The 18,582-nt window shown below is 40.9% G+C and overlaps 1 protein-coding gene across 4 annotated transcripts; it reads left to right on the top strand.

The window, feature by feature from the left end:
- The first annotated feature begins 548 nt into the window (after positions 1-548).
- Positions 549-18,539, top strand: hao2 (hydroxyacid oxidase 2 (long chain)). 4 transcript variants are annotated; one of them, XM_085134893.1, is made up of 9 exons: positions 549-679; positions 2,285-2,338; positions 11,942-12,094; positions 13,315-13,466; positions 16,354-16,637; positions 17,043-17,261; positions 17,599-17,757; positions 17,892-17,961; positions 18,091-18,539. In XM_085134893.1, the coding sequence occupies exons 2-9, from the start codon at positions 2,292-2,294 to the stop codon at positions 18,144-18,146; spliced, it is 1,140 nt and encodes a 379-aa protein (XP_084991019.1). In that variant the 5' UTR covers positions 549-679; positions 2,285-2,291; the 3' UTR covers positions 18,147-18,539. The 4 variants fall into 4 exon arrangements, with proteins under 4 accessions (XP_084991019.1, XP_084991018.1, XP_084991021.1 ...); XM_085134892.1 differs by having other exon boundaries at positions 17,040-17,261; XM_085134895.1 differs by lacking the exons at positions 549-679; positions 2,285-2,338 and adding an exon at positions 11,309-11,382 and having other exon boundaries at positions 17,040-17,261.
- Positions 18,540-18,582: the final 43 nt, after the last annotated feature.

Raw genomic sequence — 18,582 nt, 5'->3', positions numbered from 1 at the left:
AGTAGGAAAGTTGTGAGGGCATCAAGGAGGATGAAATAAGCTTCAAATATAAATCAAAAATAATAAGGGAGGGATGTCTGAGAATAGTCATGCCCTTGCTGAGGAGACAGGATGGCTACATGGCATAGACAGATAAGGGAATTTTCATGCAGCAGTGATTCTGGGGATTTTTCAAAGATAGAAGGAAGCTTTCAAACAAGTATAAAGAGATTCTGTCTCATTGTACAACCAGTCATATTCTTCTGATGTGCCCACAGACTCCCCGTCTTTCTGTGTTAATGAACCGTTAAACTTGAAAACTTGCTGAGACTTATTTGCCACAGTTTAGATAACAAAGAAGAACAGGAGGTGTTTGTTGCTCCAAGTGTTCTAAGTATTTCCACATGTCAGACACAGATGTCTAATCGATATTGTGGGTTTAGTATATTTATGAGTGATGGATCAATAGAACTGACCTGACCAAGCTTTTGGTGGTTTTTGGCACAAAGAAAGACCAGCAAAAAGAGTGCTGACGAGTGGCTTAGCTGTTGTTGACCCACTGTGGGCGGAGCCTCACACTGTGAGAGAGCTTGTGGTGGGGGAGGTAGGATTCGGGGGCTGCACTGCCCTTTGACACGACCTTGCCACATGAGAAGGGAACCAACACCTACTGTAGGCCTGCCAAAGAGCACAGGTTAAGGTAAGACACTGAATTATCCACTTCAGCAACGATCTACTTACACTGCCTTCCCGTTATTGGATTCATCTAAATGTAGGATCTCAGGATTTATCCGCCAAATAAATTAAAAACAGCAAAGTGTCAGTTTCTGTTGATTCTACTTCTTGGTGAGCAGCATTACTTAAGCCAGTGTACCATACACCAACCTACTGTATAACAGTAGCTCATTAAACCTTCAAATTGCTTTGTATCTTACATTGAAAACCAAACACCAGGTATTCTAGAAATCTACCTGGACAATGTGCTCACAGCCGCCATTCAATGGAGCTAAATAACTGACACCTTTCACAGTCTACACAGGACAGAGGCTCACATTCATCACACACATTCAGCCACACTTAAAAAACTGAACCTAAAAATAAACATAATATCTCAGTCCTGCCGAGCTGTAAAATAAACAGTGCAGTAAAAGCAGGTTATTTTTGTGTTATACACATTTTTAGTAAACATTCTTTTTAAAAAGGAGATAAGAAAAATCTAACTGAGCAAATTATCCCATTTGTATTCAAGTATTTTTATTAAAAGGTTTAAATAATACATAAAAACTGGGATATTAATACATTCAAGTTTAACAGACCTCTGAGCGCAGGGTTGAACAAGGTACAGAACAAGGTGTTGTGCTGTAGTCTTAGATGTATAGTGTTCACGGATGACAGACATTAAATACAAGCTCTTTATCTGGTTTGCAGATGTTGACTGGAGCTTTAAGAAATGACCTTCATTCAGTATTAGACTGCCCTCAAGTGTTCATAGCTGAAAGCTATTCTGAAAGGTTTTCTGTTCTAAAAGTTTTGTAGGTTACTATTAAATAATACTTAACACAGTGGATTAACTAAAAACAAATGCCGCCTTATCTCTGGATACGATTTAAATTCACAAACTTTGTCTTCACTTTGGTGAAAAATCTAAAACAACCAATTCTTTAAAAAATAGTAGGCACAGCTTTTATATCTCAAATGCTAGTAGACGTAAGTATAGCAGCATAGTTACTGCTGACACAGCAATAATACTTTTTTAATGCACCTTTTTTCTGACAGCGGATGTCAGAAAGTGTTATTTCCCAACAGACATGGGAAATAACACTTAAATTAACTGTTTAGGTGAACTCCTTAACTAGTAATTACACATCAATTGTTTTAATTGGCATAAAAAGAATAAAAATGGTGTACAAAATAACAGAACTACTAACAGTATTAATTTCTGCAGTGTTGTTATTTTATATGAATGGACTTGAAGTGCTAGTACATGAGCAGAAGTCAGAAAAAGGATCAGTACTATTAGCTGTAATCGTAGCAGTATTATGTGTAGGAAAGAGCTGCAATGTCCGTTTGTCTGGTGGTTGTAGTTGTAATACTTGTAATACCACTAAAATGTAGCAAAAGAAGCAAAAGAAGCAAAAGAAGCAGTATTAAAAGCACCACTGGCATAGTACGAGTGTTAGTAGTGCTGTGGAACTAAAAGCAATGTGGGTCACATAATTGGCAGTAACGGTAGCAGTAGTAGTTGTAGTAGCAGTATTGCCAATAATCATGTTGTGCTCACATTTTGGTTGTGGTCTGTTTACAGGTTATGAATGTGTCAGGAAAGAAGCTCTGCTAAGAGAATGAACAATTGTAATCGGTGAGTAATCGATACAAATTTAACATCCGTTTTATGCTTTCTGTCTCCCGATTCATTGACTGCACTGCCAGAAAGTTTTTGTCAAGTCTGGACAGGGCAGAGAATATAAATTAGCAGGGATTGTAAACACATTAGTTTTCTGCACATGTCGGCCATTCAGCAAACAGCTTCGGTTCCAGTCTTGTTCAAGCTTTGGATAGTTAAATGGTCTTAAATGTCATCAAAGCTTTCTTAGCAGTTTTACAACTCAATAATGTTTTCATAAAAAATAATAAGATAATAATAAGAAAACCGTTTTAACGTTGATTAAATTTTTATGGTCACGTAACGTTAATAAGTTGATAAAGACAGAGCATGCAAGTTTTCTATATCTAAAATTTAGATACAGTGTTAATTACTGTCATGGATAAAAGAGCTATAATGAGTTCATTTTAAAAACATTTTGTTGCTTTTCTTATAACAATTTATCAGCTAGCTTGTCGTCCTGTTTCGTCAGACCTTTTTTCGTTGCTGTCACTTTAAACAGAGAAATTCTTTATATTTTATACATTTATTAAGATAAAACATATTTCGTAGCGTGAGTTGAGAATGACATTTGTTTATTTATTTACTTAATTAACTTTTACTTACACTTAAGTTCATTAGTAAGCTGGAACGAACCATAAACAAATATAGTGTGGGGGGGTTCTGTCTGTACCAGACAGACTTCAAGACAAATATAAACATACAGAGAAGTGTCTTTGGTTTTTAATTTGTATTTTAGACACAATTAAAACAGTCAAACACACTTTAATTATTAAAAAAATATTTAAAAGTATCTAAAAATGTCGATAAACATTTTTTAAGGGAGCCTAAAATTCAATAGGCACGCCCCAAGATTTTGAGATGAGTCACAGGTTGGTTCGGGTTTAACGCTAAGAGCTAACAACGGCTGTGTCCCAATTCAGGGCTGTGTCCCAATTCAGGGTCTGCACGCTTGAAGTACGCGCACTACGTGTACTATGTACGGTGCGTACTATAAGTACGAGAAGTGCGGGAACGTTACATACAGCTTTGTGTGACAGAAATGAAGGAGAAAAAATGTTTTGTTGGTCATTTATTTTTGTCATGACATCACTTTGATTAGTTGAGTATCTGAGGCTGAGACCACAGGACTGGAAAACATGATAGTTGGGCTTCATTTCTGTACTGAACAGTCATTTCAAGAGTAGTTAGTAAATAACAATTAGCTCTTGTTGTTCATGAGACTAAAGTCATCTCACTGTGGTAATGTAAATATAATACGGCCAATATCATAGTATTGTCAGATTATTATGATTTATATATATATATATATGTGTATATATATATATATATATATATATATATATACACATATATATAAGTGCGAGGCTTGTGAAATGGGACGGTCTAGCTTCCACTGCGCTGCCCAGGTTGCCTAGCAACCATGATACTAACAGCTGGAAACGTTTCATACAGCTTTGTTTGACAGAAATGAAGGAGAAAATCTTTTGTTCATTTGTTTGTTTGTTTCTACATGAGCTTTGATCATTCTCTGTAAGATTAAGCTCAGCTATTGAACGGCGTATATTTTAAAGTAAAGGCTTTAAAACCAAGTTAGTACAAACGTCACTAATGTCACATAACTTTGCCGACATGTGGCCAACAGGAATGTTTTAATGTTCTTCGTTATTAAACATTTGCACAGAAATAAGTGACATAATATTCAGTACTTACTTAAAGTTTACTCTTCTGGCGCCCCTCATCCGCCGTTTTTTCGGCAAAATTATCCACACCCACTGCTGCGCTATGCATTCTGGGATATGTTGGGCCACGAAGTCTACACCGCCACGTCCTTGAAATTCAGGGAAATGAAGGACGCATTTGAGGGCCGCATTTGGAGCAGCCTTCGAATTGGGACAGCCTTCGTTTCGTCGATGTGACGTTATCGGCCTTAAATTGCGGCCTTTAAGGCTGCAGACCCTGAATTGGGATACAGCCAGGTCATTCAGCATTTCTTTCACAACTGTCCCACCTGCTAACATGCTTGTATCAGCACACCGAGAAAGGGGGAAAACGGGCACCTGTACCTGGTAGGCCCATGTTCATGTCACAATTGCAGCTTAGCTTCTTCTTCTTTGGCTCTCGGAGGAGGCGGACGCACTTTTTCTCCTCTCCCTTATCTTCCCTGCTTATGTCCTTGTCTAGTCTCGTGGGTTTTTTTGTATTTTTCCCTGGAACATTCTCTCACAGTCTGTTCTCTAAAACCTAAAAGAGGAATTATGGATTGAATCAACTGGTCCCTGAATGCAATTGACACCCCTTTCTCAACGAGAAGTTTGGGCTTGGGTGAGCCTGAGTGCTGAAGATATCTACCTATTCGGAACCATGGTAACAGGGTTCTGGCGGATCGGAGCTGGCTTGGCCCTGACTTATCGAAGAATTAAGAAAGCGGAACCGGCTGTTCAAACCCCCACAAGGCTGCCCGCTGGGATTGGAACGATGGGAGAGGCGTGAGTTTCTCAAAATGGGCTCATTGAGTCAGCACGGATAAGATCTTGGAGAGGCTACGGCTGCTGTGAATACTCAGAATAAGATCTCTGACTGCAGACTAGATACATCTCGGAAGGGCTAGCCCGGAATAACATCTCTGGGCGCAAAATTGGATGACATCTCGGGGAGGCACACTGCCGTGAGTTCTCTGAAATCGGCTCCTTGAGCACAAGAAATGACAACATCACAGAACGCAAGTATGGCGAAGCTTGCGGCTCTCCAACGGGAGATTAAGAGACCAGTGTTGGACTGTAGAACTGCTTTGAAATTCATATGAGCTGTTCGCACTAAAGTAAAAAAATAACATCACTTCATGCGCCACCGACCGCCTCCTGTCGGTGGCGCTGTCACTTGGTGTTCGCTCGCTCGCTCTGTGGTATAGTATCGCTTCCTGTTCCTGCTCAAACACAGTGGTGTTTCTGAGTAGCTTATTTGCTTAGCAGTTTAATTAACAACTTTTAAATACATTCTTTTTTCACAGTATAATCTTCACGTGCTTCATCCGAAGCACACTTTCTGTGTACTCACTACCTAATTTATAGTATTCACTCACTGTCTCTGTACTGTTTCGCTAGCTTAGCTCGTAGCCGACCCGTTAGCACCATGGCTACTTCACCTGTCCCTTCTGCACTTTCTTGCTCATTGTGTCAGATGTTTAGTTACTCCTCGGCCTCCTTTAGCAGTAATGATATCTGTAACAAATGTAGCATATTTGCAGCTCTGGAGGCCAGGATTACTGAATTGGAGACTCGGCTTTGCACCCTGCTCTCACCCTTAGCTAGCCAGGCCCCTGTAGCTGGTGCAGCCGAAGATAGCGTAGGCCCCGCTAGCTGTTCCCCGGCAGACCCCAAGCAGCTGGGGAAAGGCTGGGTAACGGTGAGAAGGAAGCGTAGTCCTAAACAGAAGCCCCAGGTACACCACCAACCCGTTCATGTGTCTAACCGTTTTTCCCCACTCGGTGACACACCCGCCGGGGGTCAAACTCTGGTAATTGGTGACTCTGTTCTCAGACATGTGAAGCTAGAGACACCGGCAACCATAGTCAATTGTCTTCCAGGGGCCAGAGCAGGCGACATTGAAGGAAATTTAAAACTGCTGGCTAAGGGTAAACGTAAATTCAATAAAATCATAATTCACGTCGGCAGTAATGACACCCGGTTACGCCAATCGGAGGTCACTAAAATCAATATTGAATCGGTGTGTAACTTTGCCAAAACAATGTCGGACTCTGTAGTTTTCTCTGGTCCCCTCCCCAATCAGACCAGGAGTGACATGTTTAGCCGCATGTTCTCCTTAAATTGCTGGCTGTCTGAGTGGTGTCCCAGAAACGATGTGGGCTTCATAGATAATTGGCAAACCTTCTGGAGGAAACCTGGTCTTGTTAGGAGAGATGGCATCCATCCCACTTTGGATGGAGCAGCTCTCATTTCTAGAAATATCGACAAATTTATTAAACCCCTCAAAACATGACTATCCAGAGTTGGGACCAGGAAGCAGAGTTGCAGTCTTACACGCCTCTCTGCAGCTTCTCTCCTCCTGCTACCCCCCCAAAAACCCATCTCCATAGAGACTGTGTCTGCTTCCAAAAAGACAAAAAACAAACAACTTAAACAATCACAAAGAAAGAACAATACAGTATCCACATCTGAACCAAAGAGTAAAACAGTGAAATGTGGATTATTAAATATTAGGTCTCTCTCCTCCAAGTCTCTGTTAGTACATGACTTAATAATTGATCAACAAATTGATTTACTCTGCCTTACAGAAACCTGGTTGCAGCAGGATGATTATGTTAGTTTAAATGAATCAACACCCCCGAGTCATTCTAACTACCAGAAATCTCGAAGCACAGGTCGAGGGGGTGGTGTGGCAGCAATTTTTCACACCAGTCTATTAATTAATGAAAGACCAAGACAGACTTTTAATTCATTTGAAAGCCTGATGCTTAACATTGTCCACCCCAGCTGTGAAACTCAGAAACCAGTCTTACTTGTTATCATCTATCGTCCACCTGGGCCTTACACAGAGTTTCTGTCTGATTTCTCAGACTTTATATCTAATTTAGTTCTGAGCTCAGATAAAATAATTATTGTGGGTGATTTTAACATCCATGTAGATGCTAAAAATGACAGCCTCAACATGGCATTTAATCTGTTGTTAGACTCAATTGGTTTCTCTCAAAATGTAAAAGAACCCACCCACCACTTTAATCACACTCTAGATCTTGTTTTAACATATGGCATAGAAACTGAACATTTAACAGTGTTTCCTGAAAACCCTCTCCTGTCTGATCATTTCTTGATAACATTTACATTTACAATAATTGATTACGCAGCAGTGGAGAGTGGACTTTATCAAAGTAGATGTCTTTCTGAAAGCGCTGTAACTAAGTTTAAGAATATAATCCAGCCACTGTTATCATCGTCAATGCCCTGTACCAACACAGAGCAGAGCAGCTATCTGAACGCTACCCCAACAGAGGTCGATTATCTTGTTAATAATTTCACCTCCTCACTACGTACGACTCTGGATACTGTAGCTCCAGTGAAAACTAAGGTCTCTAATCAGAAGTACCTGACCCCGTGGTATAATTCTCAAACACGTACCCTAAAGCAGATGACTCGTAATCTGGAGAGGAAATGGCGTGTCACAAATTTAGAGGATCATCATTTAGCCTGGAGAAATAGTTTGTTGCTTTATAAGAAAGCCCTCCGCGAAGCCAGAACAGCTTACTACTCATCACTGATTGAAGAAAATAAGAACAACCCCAGGTTTCTCTTCAGCACTGTAGCCAGGCTGACAAAAAGTCAGAGCTCTGTTGAGCCAACCATCCCTTTAACGTTAACTAGTGATGACTTCATGAACTTCTTCACAAATAAAATTTTTATCATTAGAGAAAAAATTACCAATAATCATCCCACAGATGTAATATTATCTACAGCTACTCTTAGTTCCATTGATGTTAAGTTAGACTCTTTTTTTCCAATCGATCTTTCTGAGTTAACTTCAATAATTACTTCCTCCAAACCATCAACGTGTCTTTTAGACCCCATTCCTACAAAACTGCTCAAAGAAGTCCTGCCATTGATTAATTCTTCGATCTTATATATGATCAACCTATCTCTAATAATCGGCTATGTACCACAGGCCTTCAAGGTGGCTGCAGTTAAACCTTTACTCAAAAAGCCATCTCTAGACCCAGCAGTCTTAGCTAATTATAGGCCAATCTCCAACCTTCCTTTCATATCAAAAATCCTTGAAAGAGTAGTTGTCAAACAGCTAACAGATCATCTGCAGAGGAATGGTTTATTTGAAGAGTTTCAGTCAGGTTTCAGAGTTCATCACAGCACAGAAACAGCTTTATTGAAGGTTACAAATGATCTTCTTATGGCCTCTGACAGTGGACTCATCTCTGTGCTTGTCCTTCTTGACCTTAGTGCAGCATTCGATACTGTTGACCATAATATTCTATTAGAGCGATTAGAACATGCTGTAGGTATTACAGGTATTGCACTGCAGTGGTTTGTATCATATCTATCTAATAGACTCCAATTTGTGCATGTAAATGGAGAGTCCTCTTCACACACTGAGGTTAATTATGGAGTTCCACAGGGTTCGGTGCTAGGACCAATTCTGTTTACATTATACATGCTTCCCCTAGGCAGCATCATTAGAAGACATAGCATACATTTTCACTGCTATGCAGATGACACCCAGCTCTATCTGTCCATGAAGCCAGATAACACACACCAATTAGTTAAACTGCAGGAATGTCTTAAAGACATAAAGACTTGGATGGCCACTAACTTTCTGCTTCTTAACTCAGATAAAACTGAGGTCATTGTACTCGGCGCTGAAAAGCTTAGAAATATGGTATCTAACCAGATTCTTACTCTGGATGGCATTACCTTGGCCTCCAGTAACACTGTGAGGAACCTTGGAGTCATTTTTGACCAGGATATGTCCTTCAACGCACATATTAAACAAATATGTAAGACTGCGTTCTTCCATTTGCGCAACATCTCTAAAATTAGAAATATCCTGTCTCAGAGTGACGCTGAAAAACTAGTTCATGCATTTATTACTTCCAGGCTGGACTACTGCAATTCATTATTATCAGGATGTCCAAAAAACTCACTGAAAAGCCTTCAGTTAATCCAAAATGCTGCAGCAAGAGTACTGACAGGGACTAGAAGGAGAGAGCATATTTCTCCTGTTTTGGCTTCCCTTCATTGGCTTCCTGTTAAATCCAGAATTGAATTCAAAATCCTGCTCCTCACATACAAGGTCTTAAATAATCAGGCCCCATCTTATCTTAATGACCTTGTAGTACCATATCACCCTATTAGAGCACTTCGCTCCCGCTCTGCAGGCCTACTTGTTGTTCCTAGAGTATTTAAAAGTAGAATGGGAGGGAGAGCCTTCAGTTTTCAGGCCCCTCTTCTGTGGAACCAGCTTCCAGTTTGGATTCAGGAGACAGACACTATCTCTACTTTTAAGATTAGGCTTAAAACCTTCCTTTTTGCTAAAGCATATAGTTAGGGCTGGACCAGGTGACCCTGAATCCTCCCTTAGTTATGCTGCAATAGATGTAGGCTGCCGGGGGATTCCCATGATGCATTGAGTTTTTCCTTTCCAGTCACCTTTCTCACTCACTATGTATTAACAGACCTCTCTGTATTGAATCGTATCTGTTATTAATCTCTGTCTCTCTTCCACAGCATGTCTTTATCCTGTCTTCCTTCTCTCACCCCAACCGGTCGCAGCAGATGGCCGCCCCTCCCTGAGCCTGGTTCTGCCGGAGGTTTCTTCCTGTTAAAAGGGAGTTTTTCCTTCCCACTGTCGCCAAAGTGCTTGCTCATAGGGGGTCATATGATTGTTGGGCTTTTCTCTGTATCTATGAAGCGCCTTGAGGCGACATTTGTTGTGATTTGGCGCTATATAAATAAAATTGAATTGAATTGAATTGAATGTGGATACCCTCTCGGCGCCAGCTACAAGGCCGGAGCTGAACAAAACACCCTGATAACGACTGTGTTTAGTCTGTTCCTTCCCATTCCATGCAAGGCCACCTGGGTTGGCTGGAAGACTGTTTACTTAGCCTGGCAGGGCGAAGGACACTGTCTCAGCTGAACTATGGAAACGCACACACATACATGTACTGATACTGATAAGCACTCACCGACGCATCACCCTCCCTACCCCGGATCCAACGCCACCTCCAACGCTTACCTCCCCTCTGATGTGGACATTGGGTCAGTTGGAGGCGCAGTCGAAAGATTGCAGCGGTCCCAGATCAGATGTACACACTGGAACTCTTTCCCATGTTGCTTGTCTGTGTTTATTGTGCTATGGTGTGTTGATATCTGTGCATTCCTGTATTATCCTTCTGTGTTACACATTTTGATGTTTTTTTCCTCGCTACCTAGCCTGACCTGTCTCCCCAATGTGATGTTTGTGTATTGTATGTACGGTCGGCAAGGTCTGTCATCTCGGTTGTGGGCAAAAGACCTGCAACTGACAAATAAAGGCTATCTCATCTCATCTCATCTCATCTTAGCCTTCATATTGGCTAAATTTAAGCGACATCCACGTGAAGACTCAAAGGGTCTATGCTGTGGTCATAAATGGACAGACGTGGTTATTAACAGATAGACCGAGGCATTTAATCAATGGTCAGTTGGTACTAAGGTGCCCAAAGTGTTCTAAGAAAATATTCCAAGATGAATCCACAGCTGCTCTTCTAGATATCTTAGTTGTAATGGGTAGTTATTTGAGTTACAATTGTATTCCTGTCAGGACAAAAGATTCTGGTTATTCACCTCTGACCTCTGGTATCAACAAGGCATTTTCTTCCAGAGAACTGCTGCTTGCGGGATTTTTTTTTAGCCAATTCCCTGAAAAAATAAAAGATGGTGGTGCTGGAAAATCCCAGTAGATCAGCAGTCTCTGAAATACTCACACCAACCCATGTAGCACTAACAAGCCTGCCATGTTTAAAATCACCTTTCTTCTCCATTCTGACGCTCAGGTTGAGCAGGTCATCTCATGTCTACATGTCTAAACGGGTTGCTACTATGTGATTGACTGATTAAAGGCATTTTCATCAGCAAGTAGTTGGACAGGCGCACCTAAACTTTTTTTCAGCATAAGTATGTTGAGCATACCCTCATAATTTTATGCTGACTGTTAAGAACATGTAACAAAACAGGAGCTCCCACCTGACAAAAGGCCCTGTTGTATATAAATTAGCATGTAGGATCCTGGGTAAACAGTGAGTAAATATGTATGGCCATATGCTGTATGTTCCATCTGGACCACACGACACTGTCAGATGCCTCTCGTCCTCACTATAGTCGCAGTCATCATCAGCACATTTCCAGCTTGTGTAAACACAATAAGGCCAGGGGTCACCTGCGGGTCACTTACACTGTCAGCGGCTCTCATAATGCCGCAATGAAAGTTTGATTCTGATTGAGACAAAAGCAAAGGTAGGAAAACAAGAACTTGGACGCAAACTAGAGGAAAAAGGAAAACGAAACCAGTTTTTGTTTCTTACTCAGATGTGCAGAACTTTAACTGGCGGGTCATCAATTGCACTGCATTCACTGATAGGAGGGGCATTTCAGTTTGAGCAGCGATGTCGCAATAGTTAGTGCTTCACAGAGGCTGTGTCCTTTTAGATTAGGGGGATTTTGTTGTTGGAATATCAGTAACTTGTGGTAAGTCTTGAAGCTGTAACTTTACACATGCAGAGCGACTGGGGCTCTTTGTCTCGCTTGCAATGCAGAAAATTCTGTTTAGCCGGTTGAGTGAACAGATAAGATAAATCTGTGGTAAAGTCAGCAGTGCTTGGCATTGACCAGCAGTAATTTTAAATACTATAAATCCTTATTTTCAGTCAGTCACAGGTTATATAGCATGTTGAAATGCTTTCATTTAAAATGATATGCACAGATCTAAGAGTACACATATCAATGCTTGATTGTATTTTCTGCTGCTTTGTTGCCAAGATTACACTGAAATCTGAAAAATCCTGCTCCTACACAGAGAGGGAGTTTGTTGTGGAGAGATGCAGATGGTATGCCTGACAGACTTTGAGGAGTATGCTAAGGAGCATCTCTCAAAGGCCACCTGGGATTATTATGCAGCTGGAGCAGATGAATGCTGCACCAGGGACGACAATCTGCTGGCTTACAAAAGGTACAGTGAGCAAAATAAAGTTGATCCAGACATTCAAGGTTATTGCACAAGCATAATGCACGTGTTTCCATAGTGATTTTTTTTTTTTTTACAATGTTTGTCAGACCGTCTATCTAAAGGCAGCACAAAGGAGAAACATTTTTTTGACGGTCATTGTGACCACAGACATGCAGGCAGCACTGCAGTGGTGCAGCTTCAACACACTAAAGAAATAATCTCTACATTATGAATAGAATAGGAGCAAACACAGCTGAAAAACATTTTCAGCACCGAGCCAAAGATCATGTGAGTGCACGGCCTGTTTCTGTGGACTTTGGATGGCTGTAACTGATTTCTGTAGTACAGTTTTTGTTGCTGTGATACCAAATAATCAGTAACAGGCTGTTTGGGTTTTACTCAGTGTTGACGCTGCACCGTTCCTCCAACTTCCTGTGGTGAACAGTTTGGAAAGTTGCACTACTGCTGGGATAAAGAATTTTGGGGTGGATGTTTTCTCCCGTGTCTCCTTCTGCATTCCTCTCAGCTTTTCTAATGTCTCCATGAAGACTGATAAAGTGCCTATTTTGTAAAGTTACAGTGTATGTTTTTGCCACGAGTCTGATACCATTTTGCAGATAACTTTTGTCCCTTTGAGAAATGATCACATTGGATTGTTTCCTTAATATATCACCAGTAATAGCTTTGGGGAGAACAGAATCCCCAAGTCCTCTTCACATTCAGAGGAATATAACTTCATTAGGAAAGTGTCTGTGTAGGTTCTCAGTCATCCAGGTCATAATAATCCAAGGAGCTTGGAAAGAAAAGCAGCTAAGCTAGACTCATCACATGAGCCAAGGTGTAAAAAAGGGTTTGTGTCATTTTTCACTCTTCACTTTCCCTTTTTCACACCTTTCCTCGTGTAATGAGGCACATGATCAGTAGTGGGTCAGCAGCCGTCTTAGGGACAACTCCCACTAGAGCTTTAAATACCTGGGTCCACCATTTGGTCTTAGAACTGAAGAAGCTTCTCGGATGAGCGTTTAAACGTCTTCAGGAAACTTAAAGAAGTCCAGTTGCTTCCTTACTGATGTGTTATCATGACAGGGTTTTAACCCTGAGACACATTGTTTTTAAAGTGAAGCTTCTGCTGAATGAGTATACACAATACAGTAAAATATACAAAGATTTTCTCGTACCATGTGATCTTATTAGTTACATGTTCGACTGTGCTTCACGCTCAGGATCCGTCTGAGGCCTCGTATCCTGCGGGACGTGTCAGTGAGCGACACACGGACCACTGTGCAGGGGACAGAAATCAGCTTTCCTGTCGGTATCGCACCTACTGCCTTTCACTGCCTGGCCTGGCATGAAGGAGAGGTAGCCACAGCTCGGGGTAAGGACTTTTGTGTCAAGATTATGTGGGTCGGTGAATGGTTTTCATATCTATATGAATCAGTCTTTCTGTTTGTCTGTGTGCTTTTTTTACTTACCAGATTATTTTAAAGTCTAAGAGTGTTTCACACAGAGTTAAATCCTTGCTAATTAGTGCTTAGTAGCAGCTAATAAAATAGTAGAATTTAATTGACTGAAGCTGGAGTGCAGATGGCGTGAGCCTTGGGACAAGTCGTTATTTGTCAGAGAATTTCATTGGCAGCTTAACTGTCTAAGGGTGTTTTTACACCTGTAGTTTGTTTCCTGTGGTCTGAATCAGTTGCCCACTTTGTAAATTTGTAGCTTTTTCCCATGGTTAGATTGTTACACAGAGAAAAATTCAAGTGAACTCCAAGCGAACTAAAATGCATCATTATACACAAAGTGAGAACATTCACGGAGCTTATAGGCCAAATGTGTCTGGGGCAAGAGCAACAAAAGTGAATGCAAGAGAAAAAGTGCCATGTTGTGGACTATTGGAGACTGTGGAGAAATTACATTAATTTCACTGCTAGCTGGCATCTATGGTACCCTGATACATTCCAGCATGCAAAGCATACATGGCTAGTGAAAGGTGTTTCCCTCAAACTTATAATGTACTTCTGGTAGTTGGATCAGAGTTGAACTTTGGTTGGCACTCGTTCACACCGTAAAGTTTGTCTGGAGCCCAACTGAGACAAACTCCTCGAAAAGCTCTTGGTGTGGTTGTTGGAGTTGTTTTGGTCCACGCCTGAGTATGATTACCGTGTTGACACCTGCACAAGGGAAACACACTAAGGGGGAAAATGAACCAGAGTTTGAATTAAACACACTAAACACTGAAAACACTCTAGGAGGCTTCAAGCCTAATATTTCATAACCTTAAGCCTTGAGATGTGTGTTATTGATAGGGCTGCCACGATTACGTCGACTATCAAAGTCGTCGACGCGTCGTTTGAAGCTTTGTAAGATCCCAAAAGACGCAGGAATAAGTAGTAGGATTTAAGAGTGTAATAACGGACTGAAACAGAAGATGGCAGCACTGCATGTACAAGGATGCCAGCTGCCGTTAAACCCCGAAGAAGAAGAAGTAGCTCTGTCCCAGAATTCATAGCGCAGCCCAGCTCAGTTTCCAACAATGGCAGCAGCTAGTTAGTTTTAATATTACTCTTATTATTCTTTCTGGGTCACAAAATAAACGTTTAACATATTTTCAGGCGAGAATGTAGCTGTGTAAACCTCAAATATCTGCTCAGTTTATCAAGACGCCACATATTTTCAAAAGCGCTCCGACGTTTTCGGAGACGTCTGTTACCCACTAGCTCGATAGCTAGCCGGGGGCTAGGCTAACTAGAGCCGTGAGAACACCGGACTCCAGCAAATCGTTTTCAAACCCACCGCAGTCTTTTGCTACTCAGGTTAAACATGATATAAGTCACTTAGATAACTTAAAAATGTTATTGTTTGGCTTTTTTTAGTATTTTATTTGTTCCTGATGTTACGGATTCAAATATTGAGGAGGGATACAGGAGGAAAACCCACAATAACCACACTGGTCCGGCCGGGTCAAGTCAAACGATGATTTAATGAACACACGCGTGGGAGATGGACACCATACATCAGACAGCATCAGATCTCAATACAAACTCCACACACTCATTGTTTTATGAAAATCAGGGTATTAGAACGCCCCCTCATGCGTACAGATAGTACAATACAGTCAATATTGACAACTTTAGACACATCAAGAAAAACATTCTCTTCGTCTCGAGGACAGGCACTGGCTCCAGCGCCTCTCCTTGGAGCGAACTGTCCCCTACGGAGACACAACATTACAGCTGCAAGGTTTTCCAAATTATCAAGTTGACCTGTATATAATACGCTGAGTCAGGGATACAATATTAAATGAAGGTTAGTTTAATGAACTACCACTACTTAAAAACTTAATAAAAAGATATAACTGAATAAAAAATCACAAAGAATCACATAATATCAGTGTTATGTAAGCGCGTGCAACCTCCTGGGCCCAAAGTCATCCCACACCATGGATCAGCCAGTCATAACGCTGACTGAAGTTTTTGACCTTTATTAACTCGGGCACAACTCTATAATAAGCAACAAACTGCCATATGTATAAGGTGATCATGTTTACACCTGCAAAGAGAGATCATATAATTATTCTGACACCTGTAAATAAAAGATTAACACCAGGTTATAACAATCACTGTAATACAGAGGTTAAATGTAATGTCAATAGCTTCAATCAATGTTTAATGCAATGCTTATTAAATGATTCTGATATAATGATGATGCTACTGCTAAAAATGAAGTAAAACACCCCTTTTCACCCGACACTGAGTAAATCGGTTTGGCTGAGATTAAAGTTATAGTTTTTACACAGCTGAATAAACGTCAAGAAGACAGCTCATTATCAGAAGTGTGAGATGCTCGGTGTCCCGTTATATTTTAGATAGCAAGGAGTTTATTAAACTTCACCGAAACAATCTGCAAATTTCATTAAAATTTAATAAACTATCATCTTGTCTTTATTTTTAGTTAGCACATACCTTAAACACTTAAAGCTGTAAGCTAATGATAGTTATATAAGAGCAGATGCTGCTGGTGCAATAATCTGTATGCTGTACATCCAATGGATGATGATCTGATTAGTCGACTAATTGCAAAAATAATCGGTGACTAGTCGACTATCAAAATAATCGTTTGTGGCAGCCCTAGTTATTAAGAATCTCACCCACATCTGCTATGGACACCAAAAACTCTTTTTACATGAGGCTGTAAGTATGCTTTTGCTGTAAAGTTGGACATTTAAATGCGGGAGTCATAGTAACACCCCAGCCTTCACCTCACAGCCACCGAGGCGCTCAACACCTGCTACATCACCAGCACATATTCCACATGTTCAGTGGAGGAGATCGTGGCGGCAGCACCCAACGGTTACCGCTGGTTCCAGCTGTATGTGTACCGAGACAGGAAGCTGTCGGAACAAATGGTGCACCGCGTAGAGGCGCTCGGGTACAAGGCATTGGTCCTCACTGTCGACGTCCCCTATACTGGAAAGCGCCGCAATGACATTCGCAACCAGTTCAAACTTCCACCGCATCTCAAAGTAAAGAACTTTGATGGAGTATTTCAGGTAACAGCCAACAGTTTTCTCTATATTCATTGTGCTCCAAAACATGAAAGTACTTTTCTAAGAACACGAAATGAGCTAAGACAAAGACTACTCATATTCAACTGTGTTTTTGATGTTGATTTTATACCGTCATAAATCGCACAGATGCAATCGTTGCCCCTTGGCAGTAATTTCAATGCTAATTTCTAAGAATCTATTACCTTACAGTCTGGAGTACAGTATTTGTCCATCAGGAAGGTGGACTTCAACTTATATATACAAGATATCCAAACTCTAATGTTACTTAAATGCACCAGCAGTGTCAGAGTTGTCCCATTATTGCATTTTCAGTAAAAACAGCACATTTGTAAACCAAAGTGAACACTTAAGAAAAGTTGTACAATCACAAACATGCACTGTAAGCAGGAGACAGCAGGCCCAGAGGAGTATGGGATACCAGCGAACACCCTCGACCCCTCAATCAGCTGGAAGGACGTCTACTGGCTACAGTCCATCACACGCCTCCCCATCATTATCAAGGGTATCCTGACCAAGGAGGATGCCGAGCTGGCCGTGGAACATGGTGTCCAGGGCATCATCGTGTCAAACCACGGGGGTAGACAGCTGGACGGAGGCCCAGCCTCGGTATTCGCTGACCACATTCATTGCTACATTCTTTTATTCAAGGTCATATTCATAAAATGTATGATAGATAACCTGTGAAAGTCTGGGATTATTAGTCTTTTTGTTTACCTCTTCACAAAACAGATTTTCAGTCTATTTCACAGCATTTTTCAAATTAATTATGTTACCACTTCATAGCAGTAAAATTTCATAGCGAGCTGCAGAAAGTACAGGGTTGCTATAATCTAATTTCAGCACGTTTTTTCTTTTTGTTTGTTTGCTCATTGACCTATAGTAGCTCACTCAGATACATATCTGACTGTTCAATGGTGCAGTAAGGTTATCTCTGTTATAACAGATTGATGCGCTGCCAGAGATCGTGGACACTGTACAAGGCAGAATTGAGGTCTATGTTGATGGAGGAATCAGAACAGGAAGTGATGTACTGAAAGCGCTGGCCTTGGGAGCCAAGTGTGTTTTCATTGGCCGTCCAGCAGTGTGGGGCCTCGCATACAAGGTACGATTATGACAGCACATTGAGGTGTTTGTTTTCATTGAATGTAGTAATTATTTAGTTAACACTAAGTACGCATTTGAGATTACAGAATTCAATTTGCTTTTAATTTAAATATGTCCTGTGTGATCTTTTAGGGAGAAGAAGGAGTGAGGGAAGTACTGCAAATCTTAAACGATGAGTTCCGTCTGTCTATGGCTCTATCAGGTGAGTCTGATGCAAACTTGAAGGACATGGCTGTAATCATGCTAATATATAAACAGGCTTTAGGGAACATTTCAGTATTATTTTTATTACTGTTTTATATTTATATATTATATACGTTTATTGATCCAGGTTGCAGGAATGTAGCTGAAATCAACAGGAACCTCATTCAGTTTTCCAAGCTGTGACCGCCAGCAGAGGGCAGCACTGAGGACAATTATCCCACTAAACCAGACTGAGACTTAAACAAAGAGCCTGAGAATTCATTATAACAAAAAAACAAACAGAAACAAATTTAGCACACGCAGGAAATGCAAACAACCATCATCAGGAATAAATTGTGGGACTTCTGATATATATTCATGCCAGACTACACGAGTGAGTGTTTTAGAAAGCTGGGAGTCAGTTCAAGGTTTATCAAGCTGTTTTAGATCGTGAAGGGAGGAAAGGATGGAGGCACTTACCATGAAAGCTTTTTTTTTTCTATTCTGCTGTAACGAATCAACATGAGTGCACTCTGTACACTGTGGTTTGAAATGCTGCCAGTTCTTATGGCTGAATAAACTCTAGCATGTGGCAAATATCTGTTGCTCTTTCCTGGATTTATTAATTTCTTGTGATAAC

The sequence above is a fragment of the Neolamprologus multifasciatus genome, chromosome 16 (genome assembly GCF_963576455.1).
Source record: "Neolamprologus multifasciatus chromosome 16, fNeoMul1.2, whole genome shotgun sequence".
Classification (NCBI taxonomy): domain Eukaryota; kingdom Metazoa; phylum Chordata; class Actinopteri; order Cichliformes; family Cichlidae; genus Neolamprologus; species Neolamprologus multifasciatus.
Note: the sequence above shows the minus strand (reverse complement) of the source record. Positions and strands in the feature narration are given on the sequence as shown.